General features: G+C 49.6%; 5 protein-coding genes across 5 annotated transcripts; 3 read left to right on the forward strand and 2 right to left on the reverse strand.

The window, feature by feature from the left end:
• The first annotated feature begins 59 nt into the window (after nucleotides 1–59).
• FOBCDRAFT_319933 (alkaline-phosphatase-like protein) lies at nucleotides 60–3,122 on the forward strand. The gene is made up of 7 exons (XM_031185005.3): nucleotides 60–407; nucleotides 468–512; nucleotides 569–860; nucleotides 914–1,041; nucleotides 1,094–1,978; nucleotides 2,032–2,486; nucleotides 2,538–3,122. Exons 1-7 carry the CDS (start codon nucleotides 193–195, stop codon nucleotides 3,101–3,103), a joined length of 2,586 nt encoding a protein of 861 aa, XP_031040647.3. The 5' UTR covers nucleotides 60–192; the 3' UTR covers nucleotides 3,104–3,122.
• On the reverse strand, nucleotides 3,123–6,493 carry FOBCDRAFT_224434 (nuclear condensing complex subunits, C-term domain-containing protein). The gene is made up of 2 exons (XM_031185007.3): nucleotides 3,817–6,493; nucleotides 3,123–3,767 (listed from the first exon to the last, which is right to left on the reverse strand). The coding sequence occupies exons 1-2, from the start codon at nucleotides 6,473–6,475 to the stop codon at nucleotides 3,352–3,354; spliced, it is 3,075 nt and encodes a 1,024-aa protein (XP_031040649.2). The 5' UTR covers nucleotides 6,476–6,493; the 3' UTR covers nucleotides 3,123–3,351.
• Nucleotides 6,494–6,722: 229 nt separating this feature from the next.
• On the forward strand, nucleotides 6,723–9,078 carry FOBCDRAFT_38140 (mRNA-binding ribosome biosynthesis protein NOP4). The gene has a single exon (XM_031185008.3). The coding sequence runs from the start codon at nucleotides 6,764–6,766 to the stop codon at nucleotides 8,978–8,980; it is 2,217 nt and encodes a 738-aa protein (XP_031040650.2). The 5' UTR covers nucleotides 6,723–6,763; the 3' UTR covers nucleotides 8,981–9,078.
• A 1-nt stretch (nucleotide 9,079) lies between these two features.
• FOBCDRAFT_38141 (uncharacterized protein) lies at nucleotides 9,080–10,472 on the reverse strand. Its single transcript, XM_031185009.3, has one exon. It carries the CDS (start codon nucleotides 10,189–10,191, stop codon nucleotides 9,202–9,204), a length of 990 nt encoding a protein of 329 aa, XP_031040651.2. The 5' UTR covers nucleotides 10,192–10,472; the 3' UTR covers nucleotides 9,080–9,201.
• A 402-nt stretch (nucleotides 10,473–10,874) lies between these two features.
• Nucleotides 10,875–13,759, forward strand: FOBCDRAFT_38143 (magnesium transporter NIPA-domain-containing protein). Its single transcript, XM_031185010.3, has 2 exons — nucleotides 10,875–12,175; nucleotides 12,228–13,759. Exons 1-2 carry the CDS (start codon nucleotides 11,299–11,301, stop codon nucleotides 13,517–13,519), a joined length of 2,169 nt encoding a protein of 722 aa, XP_031040652.2. The 5' UTR covers nucleotides 10,875–11,298; the 3' UTR covers nucleotides 13,520–13,759.
• Nucleotides 13,760–14,555: the final 796 nt, after the last annotated feature.

Consider the following 14,555-nt stretch of genomic DNA (forward strand, 5'->3'; position numbering starts at 1 on the left):
TGGTCCGTCTTGGCAAGGCTATCGTATAGGTTGTCGCGCTCATCTCGACACGTCCATCACTTCTACAGGTGACACATTTTTAACTGTTCCACATAATGATGGCGCATTATTGACGTATTATTCTCTGTATAAATACGATTTTCAACCTCGTCTTAGTCCCTCCTTTGTTCTATTCTATAATTGTCTTTTATAATGGTGTCCTCTCATAATGGTTCGCCATTGCGCACTCTGTTGCTCGTCGCAGCCAATCTTCTAATCCCAGTCTCAATTGTCGTCTTTGCGCTGGGCTTCTTCCCTTATAAACCGTTCCTTCCTGGATTGGCTGAATTCGAGTCTCTTGACTTTGGATCGCCTCCTGATGCACCATTTGATCGTTTAATATTTATGGTTGTCGATGCCCTCAGAAGGTAGAGCTTCAATGAAACCCAATTATTTCACTCTAAACTCTCAATTGACCTTTCTTGTAGCGACTTTGTATACTCGGACGCCTCGGGATTTGATTATGTTCAAAGGTATCACATATCAATTGTATTTCATCTCATCAATGCCTGTGCTTATCACATTCCAGTCTCATCCGAGATGGCAGCGCAATGCCTTTTACAGCCAATGCTCGATCACCCACAGTTACTATGCCGAGAATCAAGTCCATGACAACCGGTTCAATCCCTTCGTTTGTTGATCTTATTTTGAACTTTGACGAGGCAGATACTTCGTCAACACTCGCTTCTCAAGATACTTGGTTAGCTCAGATTAAAGCCAAGCAAATGGGCAAGCTTCTCATGTACGGAGATGACACTTGGCTGAAGTTGTTTCCCAACACTTTCGATCGCGAAGATGGAACCTCCAGCTTCTTTGTGGCGGTTTGTGACTTAACACATTATTCTCATGTTCAACCTGACTGACATCTTACTAGGACTTCACCGAGGTTGACAACAATGTCACCAGAAACATTGCCCCTGAACTTGAGAACAATGATTGGGGTCTTATGGTGCTTCATTATCTCGGTCTAGATCATATCGGGCATAAGGCTGGACCAAAAAGGTTTGTTTCACTGGCGGTTGTTTCTCTTATCAGTTCACTAACACGTCAAAAGCTCGAATATGTTTCCCAAGCAGCGCGAAATGGACGGTATTGTCAAGACTCTTTTCGAAGCTATGGAGTCCAAGCCTCATTTGGACTCGACACTCCTCGTCCTTTGCGGTGATCATGGCATGAATGATGCTGGTAACCATGGTGCTTCTTCACCCGGCGAAACCTCACCCGCCTTGGTTTTCATGTCTCCAAGGCTGAAGAAGGTCTCCCATAGGCTCCCTGCCCCAGCTCAACCCAAGGATGAGTTTGATTACTACTCCATGGTCGAGCAATCTGACCTGGCACCTACTATTGCCGCCCTTTTGGGTTTCCCGGTATCCAAGAACAACCTGGGAGCCTTCATCCCTGATTTCCTCCCCTTCTGGCACAAGACCAGTGATCAGATTCAGATTTTAGTTCGAAATGCTAGACAAATCCTCAACATTATCACAGCCGCGTTTGGAAGTGAGCTCTTTGACGCACAGAGTAGCGTTGACCCCTGTGCCCTTGAGCAAACCGAAATCAACGAACTGGCATGTCAATGGCGAAGGATCAACAAGGAGGCACATGTACTCGCAGCTGGTAACAAGCTGGACCAAAAGTGGCTTGATGACATGTCACAGTGGCTCCGCCGAGCCCAAGATCTCATGAGCAGCATGGCTTCAAACTACGACATGCCCAAGCTTTACATTGGCCAAGCGATCGCTGCTGTTGCTGCTACTGCAAGCACAGTTGTTCTTGTCAGTCTTGGGACTCATCGAGATGGACAAATTCTTCCATTCAGCCTCATGACATTATCTTACGGTGCCATGATGTATGCGAGTAGTTATGTTGAAGAGGAACAGCACTTTTGGTACTGGTCTTCTAGCATTTGGCTTGTAATACAAGGAGTGCTTCATATCCGAAGGTATGTGATAGTCGAGTACAAAAATTGCCTTCTCATACTAACCAAGATACTAGGAGAAACAGCCTTGCCGACATCGCTTGGGTCTTCGTTGCACTTGTAGCTTTGAGACTCACCAGGGGCTGGAATCAAACTGGCCAGAAGTTTGCAGGAAGTCCTGACATCGTGAAGAGCTTCATCGTCACGCACCCTCAACTTCTCTGGGCTATTATCACTTTTGGATACATTCTCATGTCATTCCGCTTGCTTGCCCGTCTCAAGAGTCTCCCTTCTCTGGCTAGCACAAGCACTACCTCAATTCTGCTCATGTCTGCGTATAGCTTCAAGCTTGGCTTCACGAGCGAGGATGCCCCGGAGCTCGTTGTTGGCTTCGCTAGAAGCTTGAACGACATGTTCGTGGGACAGTCATTGCTTTGGAGGGCCAGGACTGCCTTTATTCTTCTCGGCGTCTTGTTTGGGTATGGCATCTATCGGTCGTTCACTGGCGGTCGAAATGGCCAGTTACAGTCAGGTAACGTCTCTCATTCACCATATCTATACTATGGCCACTGACACATTACAGCATATCTTTTCCATCATCTCTATACCATCTTTGGCATAACCCAGTCTCGTGCTACAAACATTCCCCTCTTTCTACTATCTGATATCCTCTTCCACGCACTCCAAGCCACCGATCTCTCCGTAACTGGAATCACCATCACAGCTATTCTTCTTCAATACACAACATTCTTCGCCTTTGGTGGCTCAAATGCCATCTCCTCCGTCGATCTTTCCAGCGCATACAACGGTATCAGTGGCTTCAACTTCTTTGCCGTTGGTTTTCTTACCTTGGTCAGCAACTGGGCAGGGCCAATCTTCTGGACATCCGCCGCCAACCTTCTCCTACTACGCAAGTACCACGACGGTCAGCGCAATGCCTTCTGGCAATACATTACTTTGCAGACTGTCTTTGTCTCTGCGACAGTTGCATTAGTCATGGCGGCTTGCACATCACTGCGAACTCATCTGTTTATTTGGACAGTTTTCTCACCCAAGTATCTCTACTGTATGGCTTGGAGTCTCGGCCAACACTTGCTGATCAACATTGGCTTTGGTGGTCTCCTATTTTGGTTGGGGTCGCGTAACTAGCATCATTTAGCTTCTCAGTGATGGGTATCTTCATGTATGAATATCTGAGAACTTTGTGTAAACATGGCTCCTTGTATCTAACCAGGAATTCATGGAATAAGCACACCATAATTGGAAACAATAGTAAATCAAGAACACGTCGCCAAAACCAAGATCCCTCCCATAATTGAACCCAAGGTATCCGTCCAACCATCACGATACACCAAATCATCCAGGTCCCATGTCATTACTTCATCAATCTTTGTCTCTTACACGTCTGTCATCTCTACATCCTCACCATCTGACAAGAGGTCGTCCACAAGAGATTCTCGTTCATCCTTTTCCTCCTTAGGAACCACAGTGCCATCACTTTCTTCATCCTCCTCCTTGATGCTTGGCTCCTCCATGACCGTCTTCTCTTCCTCAGGTGATTGATGATCCGTGATCACAGAGGTACTCCTGCTGGTACGTCGGTGGGCTGGTTGTTGTTCATCAAGGGCATTCACGATCTTGCCCAAACTGACATGAAGCTTGAAGAGAGCGCTGCGGCTAGTGGCATCAGACAACAAGCCTTCTTCCACTGCAATGCTGACCTCATTGTAAGCCTCGCGCAGCTTCTCCTCGCTTGATCCAGGGGAAATGTGGAGCTTTCCGAGAAGTGTGCCGATGAGTTTCTTTTCTTCTTCTGTAGATGGGTCAGTATGCGTAATTGTCAATGCAAGTTGTTAACTCACTTGTAATGTTGCCTTGTAATTTCTCTAGGATATCCATGGCAAAGTCAAGATGCACGTCACCATTGACCGCCTTCTTGTCAGATTCCAGCAGGCTTGTAGGTCTGTAGCATTTTCGGGGATCGGTCCAGTCGACGAGGCAAGCTCCGATAGTAGTCATGCTGACCATATCCTCCTCAACATCCACATCATCATCCTCCAGGCTTTCGCGAACATTGAACAGCGCATGGATTGCGTCAAGGGCGATGGACCGCATGAGGTTTTGGTTCTCGTCTCGGGAAAAGCAGAAGACAGGGAGGAAGTAGTTGAGTGCCTGTCGAACAGTCTGGTTGGATGCAGACGAGGGGTCAAAGTACGCAACGACGAGTGACTTGAGCAGATCCTGGCAGGCTTCCTCCTCACTGACGACACGACCAAGCAACAGCTTTGAGGCAGCAACAGTAGCAGCCGCCTGGACCTCAGGTGACTTGCCACCACCCTTGACAGCTTTGACGTAAATCTTCAGCAGGCCAGGTGTTGACGATAAGAGCTGGGCACCATGGACATTGAGAATATCGGTGAGAATGTGCAGAGCAGTGATCTGGAGTGCTGTGTGACCCTTAGTGAAAAAATGCATGAACAAGCTAAGATTCTCCTCGGCGAGTGAGCGATCCAGGAGGGCACAAAGGCCAAGACAAACCAGGCCTCGCTCACGCACGGGTGCCTCGTGACTTCGGACTGCTGGAACAACGAGGTTATTCAGCATCGCCACAAGATCGGTGTTGTCCTGGAGGTTGCTCGCCACATGGGTGAGCATGCACTGAACGATATGCAAACACTTCATGTTGACAACAATTTCTCTGACTGCCTTCTCACGCGCTTCTTCCTCGCTCAGTTCAGGGGTACCGCCCCGCTTGCTTCCCTTAGTTGGCGTGCTCTGACCGCTAACCTCTGATCTGGCTGAATGGAAACTGTCTTCTGCATCATCTGCAGGAGGGTCATCGACAATGGTGTCATGAACATCTGCCACTGACTCTAGGACAATGCTTATGAATTCTCGCTCTCCGGCAGCATCTGGCGAACAGATACTCTGAAGTGTCTCAACGGCGAGCTTTGTGACCTCGTCTGGTAAATCGGGGATCGAAATAGCCTGTCGAAGCAGGGTGAACATCTTACGTCGTCCAACTTCGTCAGAATAGTCGAGAGTCAGTGCAATTTGGAGTAGTTGTTCAACAATAAACTCCTGCTCTACCGTGTCTTCTTCTTCGTCTTCGTCGTCTGCCTCTGCTACCCTCTTAACGGCAGCAGTTAGAACGTGAAGGTATCGTTCTAAGAAGAAAGCGAGCTTGGTGACCTCAGGGAGTTTTTCTTCCAAGAGGTTCAGGTATTTGCCATCGCCTTCAAGGCGGCAGAAATCATTGAAACTCCTGGCCATGAAGACAGACTCAGCAGATAGGGTCTCCCAAAAGTTGTCATTAAACTCTACTGTTTCACGGTAGTCCGGGCGTCCCTCCCAGAAGCCTTTCATGGCCTCTAGTGCAACGCCGTTCTCAACGCCAGTATTGACCACGTCAATTCGCTCTAGCAATTCAAGGAGGCCGTCAAAGTTGGGAGGTGCTGGTTCTGCAGGTACGCCATCCTCTTGAGGGGGTGCACCCGCGCAATCCTCAATCCATCGCTCGCGGAACAGTCTGCTTGCAGCTTTTCGGACGTTCTCGTCTCTGTCACGAACACCCCAGCGAAGGAGCTTCTCTCGCATTTTAACAGACAAGTGGCGGAAATCACCTAGGGCAGGGAGGAGTCTGGAATAAACGGCTCTTCGAGTTGCTGCATCTTGATCACGCGCGCGCTCAAGAAGGACTGACAAAGTCTCGGGTAAGATGGGAAGGTTGACGAGGAGCGATCTTCGCACATCAGCATTGGGGTCGTTCTGTAGAACTTCCAACAGCTTCTCGAGCAGTCCGGTATCGTCATCGTCGCTATCATCTGAGTTGGTGCAACCCTCCGTCTGGTTTCCTGCAAGACGGCCAAGACCCAGCACCGCTTGAGAGCGGACCATGGCCTCCTTGTCGCGGATCCTTTTAAGTAGCCCGTGGCGCAGTTTCTGGAAGAGGTCGTCGTCTATCGCGTCGAGCGAGTTGATAATGTGAGAAATGAGCTGTGTCGACCTGAAGCGGACCACCTTGTCCTTGGCGGTCAGAAGAGGAAGAATAGCTTCCAGAAGTTGTGAGGTCAGGCGAGTGCTTGGAGTCTCTGGCATGACACTCGCATCTTGGTCGATCTCTCCTAGAAGTTCATTGTCTTTTGCACTTGCGTGCTGCAGAAAGAGGCCGGTGAATTTAATTGACTTTTCTCCCACACTCTCCGACTTCTTGATTGGCATGATTTTGCTAACGCAACGTATAAATTCGTGATTAAAAGCATCCTCGTCGAATTCATCTGCACGAGATTGGTCGGGGTTTGTTGGCTCGTAAGCGCAAGACTCCTGGATCTTTCGTAGATTCACAACAAGCTTTCGGTGTGTTGCCGTGGTTCTCTGTGCATCACGAAAGACAGCACATACTTTGGTTCGTAGAGCGTTGTCAGGGGTATCAACTGGTTCGGCGACTGGTGAGGTACGAGACGCAGCAGAGCTTCGCGCAGCTGACGTCCTCGAAGAACGGGCGGTAGTTCTTGCAGGCATTTTTCGTCTGTCTCTTTAGTCCATTGATTGTTGTTAAGAGAGCAATGTTGATAGTTGCCCAAGGAGGTTTCGCATTGTTTGTTTACCAGCATTCCCTTTACGGCTTAGTCGCAGCGTGGCACTGAGGGGCTTAATTGCTCCACTTTAACGGAACGACAGGTGCGGTACGTACCTCCCCAGGACTTTCCATCGATAAGACCTTATCGAACTTTTTTTTTCGCTCTGGTCGCAAGGCCATTCTATTCTACTTTATTAAATATAACCATTTTGCACAACCATACAGTAAACATGGGTGCTTCAAAGAACGGCCGAAAGCGCCCACATACTGAGGCAGAGGAGCTCGATCCCGCTTCTTTCGAAGATCGCGACAATGGAGCAGTAAAGGCCTCCAAGAGAGCCCGAGTCGAAGAACGACGATCGCTCTTCGTTCGATCACTACCTCCCGGTGCCACGAGCGAAAGTCTTACCGATTTCTTCTCTCAGCATTACCCAGTGAAGCACGCTACTGTTGTTGTCGACCAAAAGACCAAGGAGTCAAGAGGTTACGGTTTTGTAACATTGGCCGACGCTGAGGACGCTGCAGAGGCCAAGAAAGCTCTGAACAACCAAGATTGGAATGGACGCCGAATCCGCATTGATGTTGCTGAGCCAAGACAAAGAAACAACACCACCGGCGAATTGCCTGCTCACAAGGTTCGCAAAGAGGAGCTTCAGCGACCCCCAAAGCTCATTGTGCGCAACCTGCCTTGGAGCATTAAGACATCAGAACAATTGAGCCATCTTTTCAGAAGCTTTGGAAAAGTCAAGTTTGCCGATCTGCCTCAAGACAAGGGTAAGCTCAAAGGATTCGGTTTCGTTACCCTCAGGGGAAGACCGAACGCCGAACGTGCGTTGGAAGCCATCAACGGCAAGGAGATTGACGGAAGAACCCTGGCTGTTGACTGGGCTGTTGACAAGGATACCTGGGAGAAGCAACAACCAGAGGAGAATGCTAAGCCTAAGAAGGCACAAAAGAAGCAAGAAGATGATGAGGAAGACGAGGATGACCAAACGTCTTCAGAGGGAAGCGATGATGAGGATGAAGAGGAGGGTGGCGCAGAGGTTAACAGAGATGATCAATTGGATGCTGATCTGAAGAACTTCTTCAAGAATCACATGGAGAACCTCGAGGATGAGGAGGATGATGATGATGAAGAGGACGACGAAGATGATGAAGCCGACAAGCAGGCAGAGAAGGAGGTGCAGAGCCTGGCTCCGAAGAGGATGACAGACAACACGTCAACTGTCTTCATTCGCAACCTACCGTTTACGACCACAGATGAGCAACTCAAAGATTTCTTTGATCATTTTGGCAAGGTTCGATATGCCCGAGTGGTCATGGACAAGGTCACGGAGAAACCTGCAGGTACTGGTTTCGTCTGCTTCTACGACGTCGACGACGCCAAAAAGTGCATCAAAGGCGCTCCTCGCCCTGACCCATCTGTTGCAGCTGCCAAGAACTCTATTCTCCAAGATGAGAGTGCTGATCCTGATGGCAAGTACACACTCGACGGACGTCTTCTCCAGGTTGCACAGGCAGTCAACAAGCAAGAGGCAACCAACCTCGCTGACAGCTCCCTCGCCAAGCGTAACGAGAAGGACAAGCGCAAGCTCTTCCTGCTGAACGAGGGTGTGATCGACCGAGGCTCACCTCTATTTAACCTCCTCACACCCTCGGAAATGCAAGTGCGACAAGCCAGTGCCGCTCAACGAAAGAAGCTTGTGCAGGGTAACCCCAGTCTGCACTTGAGTCTGACTCGATTGGCTATTCGCAACATTCCCCGAAACATGGACTCCAAAGATCTTAAGGAACTTGCGCGAAAGGCTGTTGTTGAGTTTGCAAAGGAGGTCAAGGCAGGCCGCCGACAGCCGCTATCAAAGGAAGAGAATGCACGAGATGGAAAGGATGCTAAGGAGAAGGAGCATGAGCGCAAGGCGAAGGGCAAGGGTATCATTCGTCAAGCCAAGATCGTGTTCGAGAGTGGACAGGGGCAAAAGATGCCAGAGAAGGATGGTGGCAAGAGTCGTGGTTATGGTTTCATCGAGTATACCTCACACCACTGGGCCTTGATGGGACTGCGTTATCTCAACGGTCATCAGCTCGAGAACGAAGTTGGCAAGAAGCAGAGACTGGTCGTTGAGTTCGCTATCGAGAATGCCCAAGTTGTTCAACGACGACGTGCCAACGAGGAGAGGTCTAGACAACTCAACCCAGAGCATAACAAGGCTGCAAAGGCTGAGGGTCAGCCCAAGACAAATGCTCAGCATACCAGGGATGACAAGAAGCGCGGACGCAAGGGTGATAGGGGTGATAAGGTTCATAAGGGTGGCAAGGACAGAGGCAGCAAGCAGGCCGAGGAAGAGGGCGGCCGGAAGCCAGAATCAGATGCCGAGATGAAGCACAGATTGATTGCGCGGACCAGAGTGATGCGCAAGAAGAAGGCTCTGAGCCGGGGAAAGAAATGAGTGCTAGAGTTTTGATACCTATCTACTTAAGAGTGTTTAGAACGAACTCCACGGTTAGGGGTGTATTGCAATTAGAGATCAGCCTATCGATCGATTGACTGGAAGAGCATAATGTCGAAACTTCTTTTGTCGTTGTAATATTACATTTTCCAAATCATACATCATTGAGCTGAGAGCTAATTCTACTTCAGCTCCTCCATCGCATTCTGAGTGCAAAGTCATTATTTCCAGAGCCAACCAGTCTTTGCTTTTGCAGTTCCATCCACCTTGGTGCCAGACTCCTGACCATCCTTATCCTTATCCTTATCCCCGATCTGTGCATGTTCATTATCCTTTGGGGCAGGTCGAACGGTATAATGGCTGTGGCTTCCAATCTCATTGCCGTTCCCATCCAGTGTCTTGACCAACGTCTTTGTGTGTAGGTAGCCGAATCGATCTACGTATTCGTCCTTAGTAACGACCTGCTTCTCATCACTTCCAGGCTTCTGCAGCTGCTTGTCTTCACTGCTAGAAGGTGCCGTAGGGTGGTCCTCGGTAATCAGCTTCATAAACGAATCCCAGGGCGATCGGTCGCTAGCAAAGGATGACTGAATGGCAGAGAAAAGCTCATCAAAGTCGTTCGGTACTCTGCGCAGGTTGCGGTGTCCATGAAGCTCTGCACGGAGATCCTCAATTTCATACTCAGCTGAATTTTCTCTTTCCCAACAACTTCTCTCTTCATTGCGTTCTTCACTACTCAGAGCATGTTCTCGCTTAGTCTCTCTCAAGGTATCGTTCTTTTCATCCTCGCCAAAAGCAGCGCGCCATACCTCTTGAGCCCTGCGGTCTAACTCTTCGTGTAGTTGGTCCCAATTATTGTTCGCAAGCGATTTCACAAGCTTGGCGGGTCCAGAGTCTTCCAAGAGACCCTGCGATCTCAACCTGTGCAGCCAAAAGTACGCAGGCTCACCATCCGGGTACATTGATCGGAGGAGTTTCCGTTGCTCATATCGGGATTTGATATCTGGTAGTTCTTTTCCTTGTGACTCAGCAAGGAGATCCTCAAAGGCGTCTTCGAATGTGAAGACGGAAGTGTCTATGTCGGAGGGTGCATCGTTTGGTCTTGGCTGGGGCATATCGCGAAGGGCCAGCGGAGAATAAGAGGAGAAGGCAATGGAGGTCATGCTCTGTTCAGATGGCCAGGCGAAGCCAAGATCCAAAGGTCCTCGCATAGTGGATACGTTTGTGTGTTGTGTGTAGTGAGTTGTGAGTTGTGATGCAGTTGAGACTCAATCAAGTTAGAGCCCAGTCGTTTATGTATGAAGCTCTGTTCGCAACCCGGTTTCCGTGAGGTATCAGAAACGTCGGAAGATGGCTTCGCTGAAATGCGTCTTTTAGGAGGTCATGTAGATTGAGATTCTATTAGATAGATGAACTATAGGTAGTAAGGAACTCTCAGAGAAAGTGCCAGAATTGATGCGACATTCGTTGTGATTCCAGAATTGAATTGAATAGAGAAAACCATGTGACAATGGAAAGCTCTCGTTGCGAGTTATGACGGCAAAGTCCAACGCTAGTGGGGGTAGCGGGCAACAACGGGCATCCCCCTCCGGGAGTAAGAAAACTTGGGACTTTAGCAGAGGATGCTAAAATAAATTTGGTAAAAGTGCCGTAAGCTTGGGCTAGGACTACCTAAATATTTTTATCATCTATGATGGAGGTCCTAAGTTTTCTTGCCTCCCCTAGGCATCGATCCAGTGGCTTACAGTTGATCTTTGATTCTATTGGCCTATTTCAGCGACAAGACCCTGAGCCAGAGACTGGGCTCCGCTTTGACACCTCAGTTTCTGCTTTCTGCCTCGCCTAAAAATGCGAGATGACATTGGATCCCGGGGCTCGCCAAGGCCGTGCCAACCGTGGACATACATCACCTAGATTACCAACTTGACTCTCGCAAGGCAAGCTTCTGTCTTGTCTTTTTGAGACATTACTCTTTTGTTTCTTGGTGAATTCTCCCTAAAAAAACCCATCGCCATCATCATCGACAATTCATCATCTTCTCCGTCTGCGACGGCTGGCCATGTACTGCACAACGCAGCTTGATACTGACCATCCGCTGCCCCCATGATACTCTTAATTACTTACTACCAAACTGACACTATCGATTCTTCCACCACGACGTTGATCGCGCTTTATCCGTCCAAGCTCAGTCATCTTATTGTCCGTTCCCGGTGACCGATCCTCCGAATTTTCCAACGTTTGTCTGATTATCGCGCCTTAATTTTTGCTATCGACCGTCGCGAATTTATCCAAAACCTGTCGTGCTCCTCTCCCGCCAGATGATGCGGCTGGCCAATGTCGAATCGCCATGGCCATCAATGGTGGTCGATTCTTGGGCGCAAGACGCCTCCAATAACTCCTCTCATCACGGCCATTCCGGCAAACCCGGTGACAAAATACAAGAGTGGTCCTCACTTATCGGTATCGTCACAGCCATTGTAGGCAATGTACTTATCGCTCTTGCGCTAAATGTTCAGAGATACGCACATATTCGACTTCACAAGCAAAGGAGTAGGAACCGGAAGAGGGCGAAAGAAGCATTGAAGCGCCCTCACCCTGGAGATCATGGTGGCTCATACGGCACCATTGGAGGAGGTAGCGATGGAGCTGGGTATCAAAATGGTCACGGAACAATTACAGATGATGGAAATCGCATGGACGAGAGCTGTGAAACTGATCCGCTGACCGGGTCCTTTCACTCCGAGGCATCACAGAGCACCGATAGCAAAGAGGATGATACGTCTTCATCATACCTCAAATCTCCGTACTGGTGGTTGGGTCAAGTTCTTATTACTCTTGGCGAGATGGGCAACTTTCTCGCATATGGCTTCGCCCCCGCTTCGATTGTCTCTCCTCTTGGAGTTGTCGCCTTGATATCGAACTGCATCATTGCGCCTGCCATGTTCCACGAGAAGTTCCGACAGCGCGATTTCTGGGGTGTAGTTATTGCTGTAGGTGGTGTTGTTACTGTTGTTCTGAGCGCAAAGCAAGAGGAGACCAAGTTGAACCCTCATGATGTATGGGACGCGATCACTACGTTGGCTTTTGAGATCTATCTTGCCGTGACCATATTTCTTATCCTGGTCTTGATGTGGGCAAGTCCTAGGTACGGAAGACGCACGATTCTTATCGACCTGGGACTTGTTGGTTTGTTTGGTATGTGACACGGTATAGTAGCTCGCTCTGCAGACACTGACTATAGATCTAGGCGGCTACACTGCCCTTGCGACAAAAGGCGTTTCGTCGATGTTGTCTTCCACTCTTTGGCGTGCTTTTACAACTCCTGTCACTTACGTTCTCATCGTTATTCTCCTTGGGACGGCAGTCATGCAGATTCGCTACGTCAACAAGGCGCTGCAACGTTTCGATTCGACCCAGGTTATCCCAATCCAGTTTGTAATGTTTACGCTGTGTGTGATCATTGGAAGCGCCGTCCTGTACCGCGATTTCGAACGAACGAACGCTGAACAGGCGGCCAAGTTTGTTGGAGGTTGTCTCCTTACCTTCTTCGGCGTCTTTCTCATCACTAGCGGCCGTGAGCAAAGCCATGATGACGACGAAGTCCTGTCTGAAGACGATGATTTCGAGGATACCATAGGCCTTGCGAACCAGGAAGGGAATGGCACAGCGTCCTACCAAGACGGTCAGGGGTTTTCTACCCCCAAGTCACAATCACGACGGTCCAGTCACCTGTCGGGTCTTAATTATCCTGATGCACAGAGAGCCTTGAAAGCGGCGGTTACACCACATCAGGACAACAACAATCTCCCATCAGCCAAGGCTTTGGGTTCTCAGATGTCCCCAGGCCAGGAGACTATGGCTTCTGGTTTCCCTTGGAACGATTTCGGAGGGCCGTCAACACCACCGGGAAGGGGCGTTAGGGCGTACTCTACAGACTCTGTTGCACCACCGGGGACCGCGGGCTCAGCGGCGTTTGCCTCCCACCCAACAACACCGATGAGAGATGCCCTAGCTACTGATGGCTCGCTTCTCCCACGGCCTCAAGCTAGTCCTTCGAAGCCCGGTGGTACTGGAAGCCGATCCAGGACCTTTATCTCCCCGTCCCCTCTATCGTCAACAGTTACGGCTGTGGTCAAGGACGCCTTTCTGCGCGCGTCTGACGACCCGAGTGTGCGCCAGTCCTCGATGCGTCGTATACGTTCCACCATCCGTGCCGGGCTGTTCTTTAAAGAAGACGATGAGAATGCTGATCCCGAGAACAACTCCCGGTCGAACACGCTCCCCGCACAATCAGCAGCGCCAGTATCAGTGGAAAATCTTCCTAGCGCCTTAGACGAGGCTGAGAGGCCTGCAGGCGAGGACGATCTGGTGCGTCGGCGGTCACGTAGTGTTAGTGATACACTAGGCGATTTTTTTGGCGTCCGGCGCAAGAAGCGCCATGATGGCTATTTCGCGAGCGACGTCGAAGATGTGACAATAGGAGGAGCTACCCCAGGTCAAGATCGGACGGATCGTCAAGGGGATTGCCGAGAAGTATAATACGAGGAGCATCTAATAATCATGTTTATGCAAACACATACACATTGCGACCCGGCGTTGGTTAGCACATTACTCTTCTTACTGGCGCCGGAGTCATTTCGTTGTCCAGGCTTCTAGCGTTGGCGTTTGGGTCTTAGAGTAGGGGGTGATGAGATTAGCTCAGTTTCTGGGATAGCATATGTTTAGCAGCATTTTATTGCTTCCATGTTTAGAATCCAATGGATAATCGCTCGCCTTGCAGTTACAAGCCTGAACCGGTGCTGGACAGGGGAATTTGGTAGCCTCGGGATGATCAATGGCGGGGCCTCTCTTCTCTCCCGTCTCTTATCTTGAACCATCGTTTTGCTTGGTGTCTTTAAGCTGGAGGTTCAGTGAGTTAGCGACTGGACGCCTAGTCCTGAAACGAAACAGTCGAATGTTGCTCTTGTCGATCGTGATGGAAGATGTGACAAGTGCCGTAATTGGCTGAAACATTAGAACTCGCTTCTCGCGTCGCATTGAAAAAAGATCATAAAACTGTGCACTGTGCTATCATGGTACCCTGCTTCATCTTCGCTTAGGGGTCTTGAGGAGGAACGGTAGCGGAGCGAGTGCCCGAGAACAACGTATATTCAACGCATCTATGCATGTAGCCATAGCATCTATCTCATATGTAGGTGAGTATAGGCACTGCAGTAGGCAGGTATAATGGGTTGGTAGCTCTGGTATAGGTAGTTCGTGTAACCAGGCGTAATACAAACTGCCGGATATTCACCGAATGGTGTCTTGTAAGTTGCAAAAGTGTCAAACATTAAGGCCAAGCCACGAGAAGAAAAGGCCCCTTTCCCGTTTGGCCTGACAGGGGAGGTGTTGTATTCTCCGAGGCTACAAGACCCCAATTGGGATACGATCAGCTCCTGTGGCCCTGTAGGTTACTCGCAAGCTAAGCTAAGTCGTAGTGCTTCCGAGCTTGTGAACCATGAGCGTTGGGCTCCGGTGCCAGGAGGGAGCAGAAGAGCGAGGGGATAGCATGTGTCTGTCTCCAAGGTCTTGCGCA

This window comes from Fusarium oxysporum, chromosome V (genome assembly GCF_013085055.1).
Source record: "Fusarium oxysporum Fo47 chromosome V, complete sequence".
NCBI lineage: Eukaryota > Fungi > Ascomycota > Sordariomycetes > Hypocreales > Nectriaceae > Fusarium > Fusarium oxysporum.

Bases quoted from the DNA above. Each gene is read 5' to 3' on its own strand.
- FOBCDRAFT_319933 (XM_031185005.3), top strand. From the start codon at position 193: ATGGTGTCCTCTCATAATGGTTCGCCATTGCGCACTCTGTTGCTCGTC. The intron at 861-913 runs GTTTGTGACTTA...ACATCTTACTAG, and splicing joins CCTCCAGCTTCTTTGTGGCG to GACTTCACCGAGGTTGACAA. The intron at 1,979-2,031 runs GTATGTGATAGT...CCAAGATACTAG, and splicing joins GGAGTGCTTCATATCCGAAG to GAGAAACAGCCTTGCCGACA.
- FOBCDRAFT_224434 (XM_031185007.3), bottom strand. From the start codon at position 6,475: ATGCCTGCAAGAACTACCGCCCGTTCTTCGAGGACGTCAGCTGCGCGA. The intron at 3,768-3,816 runs GTGAGTTAACAA...ACCCATCTACAG, and splicing joins ATTACAAGGCAACATTACAA to AAGAAGAAAAGAAACTCATC.
- FOBCDRAFT_38140 (XM_031185008.3), top strand. From the start codon at position 6,764: ATGGGTGCTTCAAAGAACGGCCGAAAGCGCCCACATACTGAGGCAGAG.
- FOBCDRAFT_38141 (XM_031185009.3), bottom strand. From the start codon at position 10,191: ATGCGAGGACCTTTGGATCTTGGCTTCGCCTGGCCATCTGAACAGAGC.
- FOBCDRAFT_38143 (XM_031185010.3), top strand. From the start codon at position 11,299: ATGATGCGGCTGGCCAATGTCGAATCGCCATGGCCATCAATGGTGGTC. The intron at 12,176-12,227 runs GTATGTGACACG...CTATAGATCTAG, and splicing joins GGGACTTGTTGGTTTGTTTG to GCGGCTACACTGCCCTTGCG.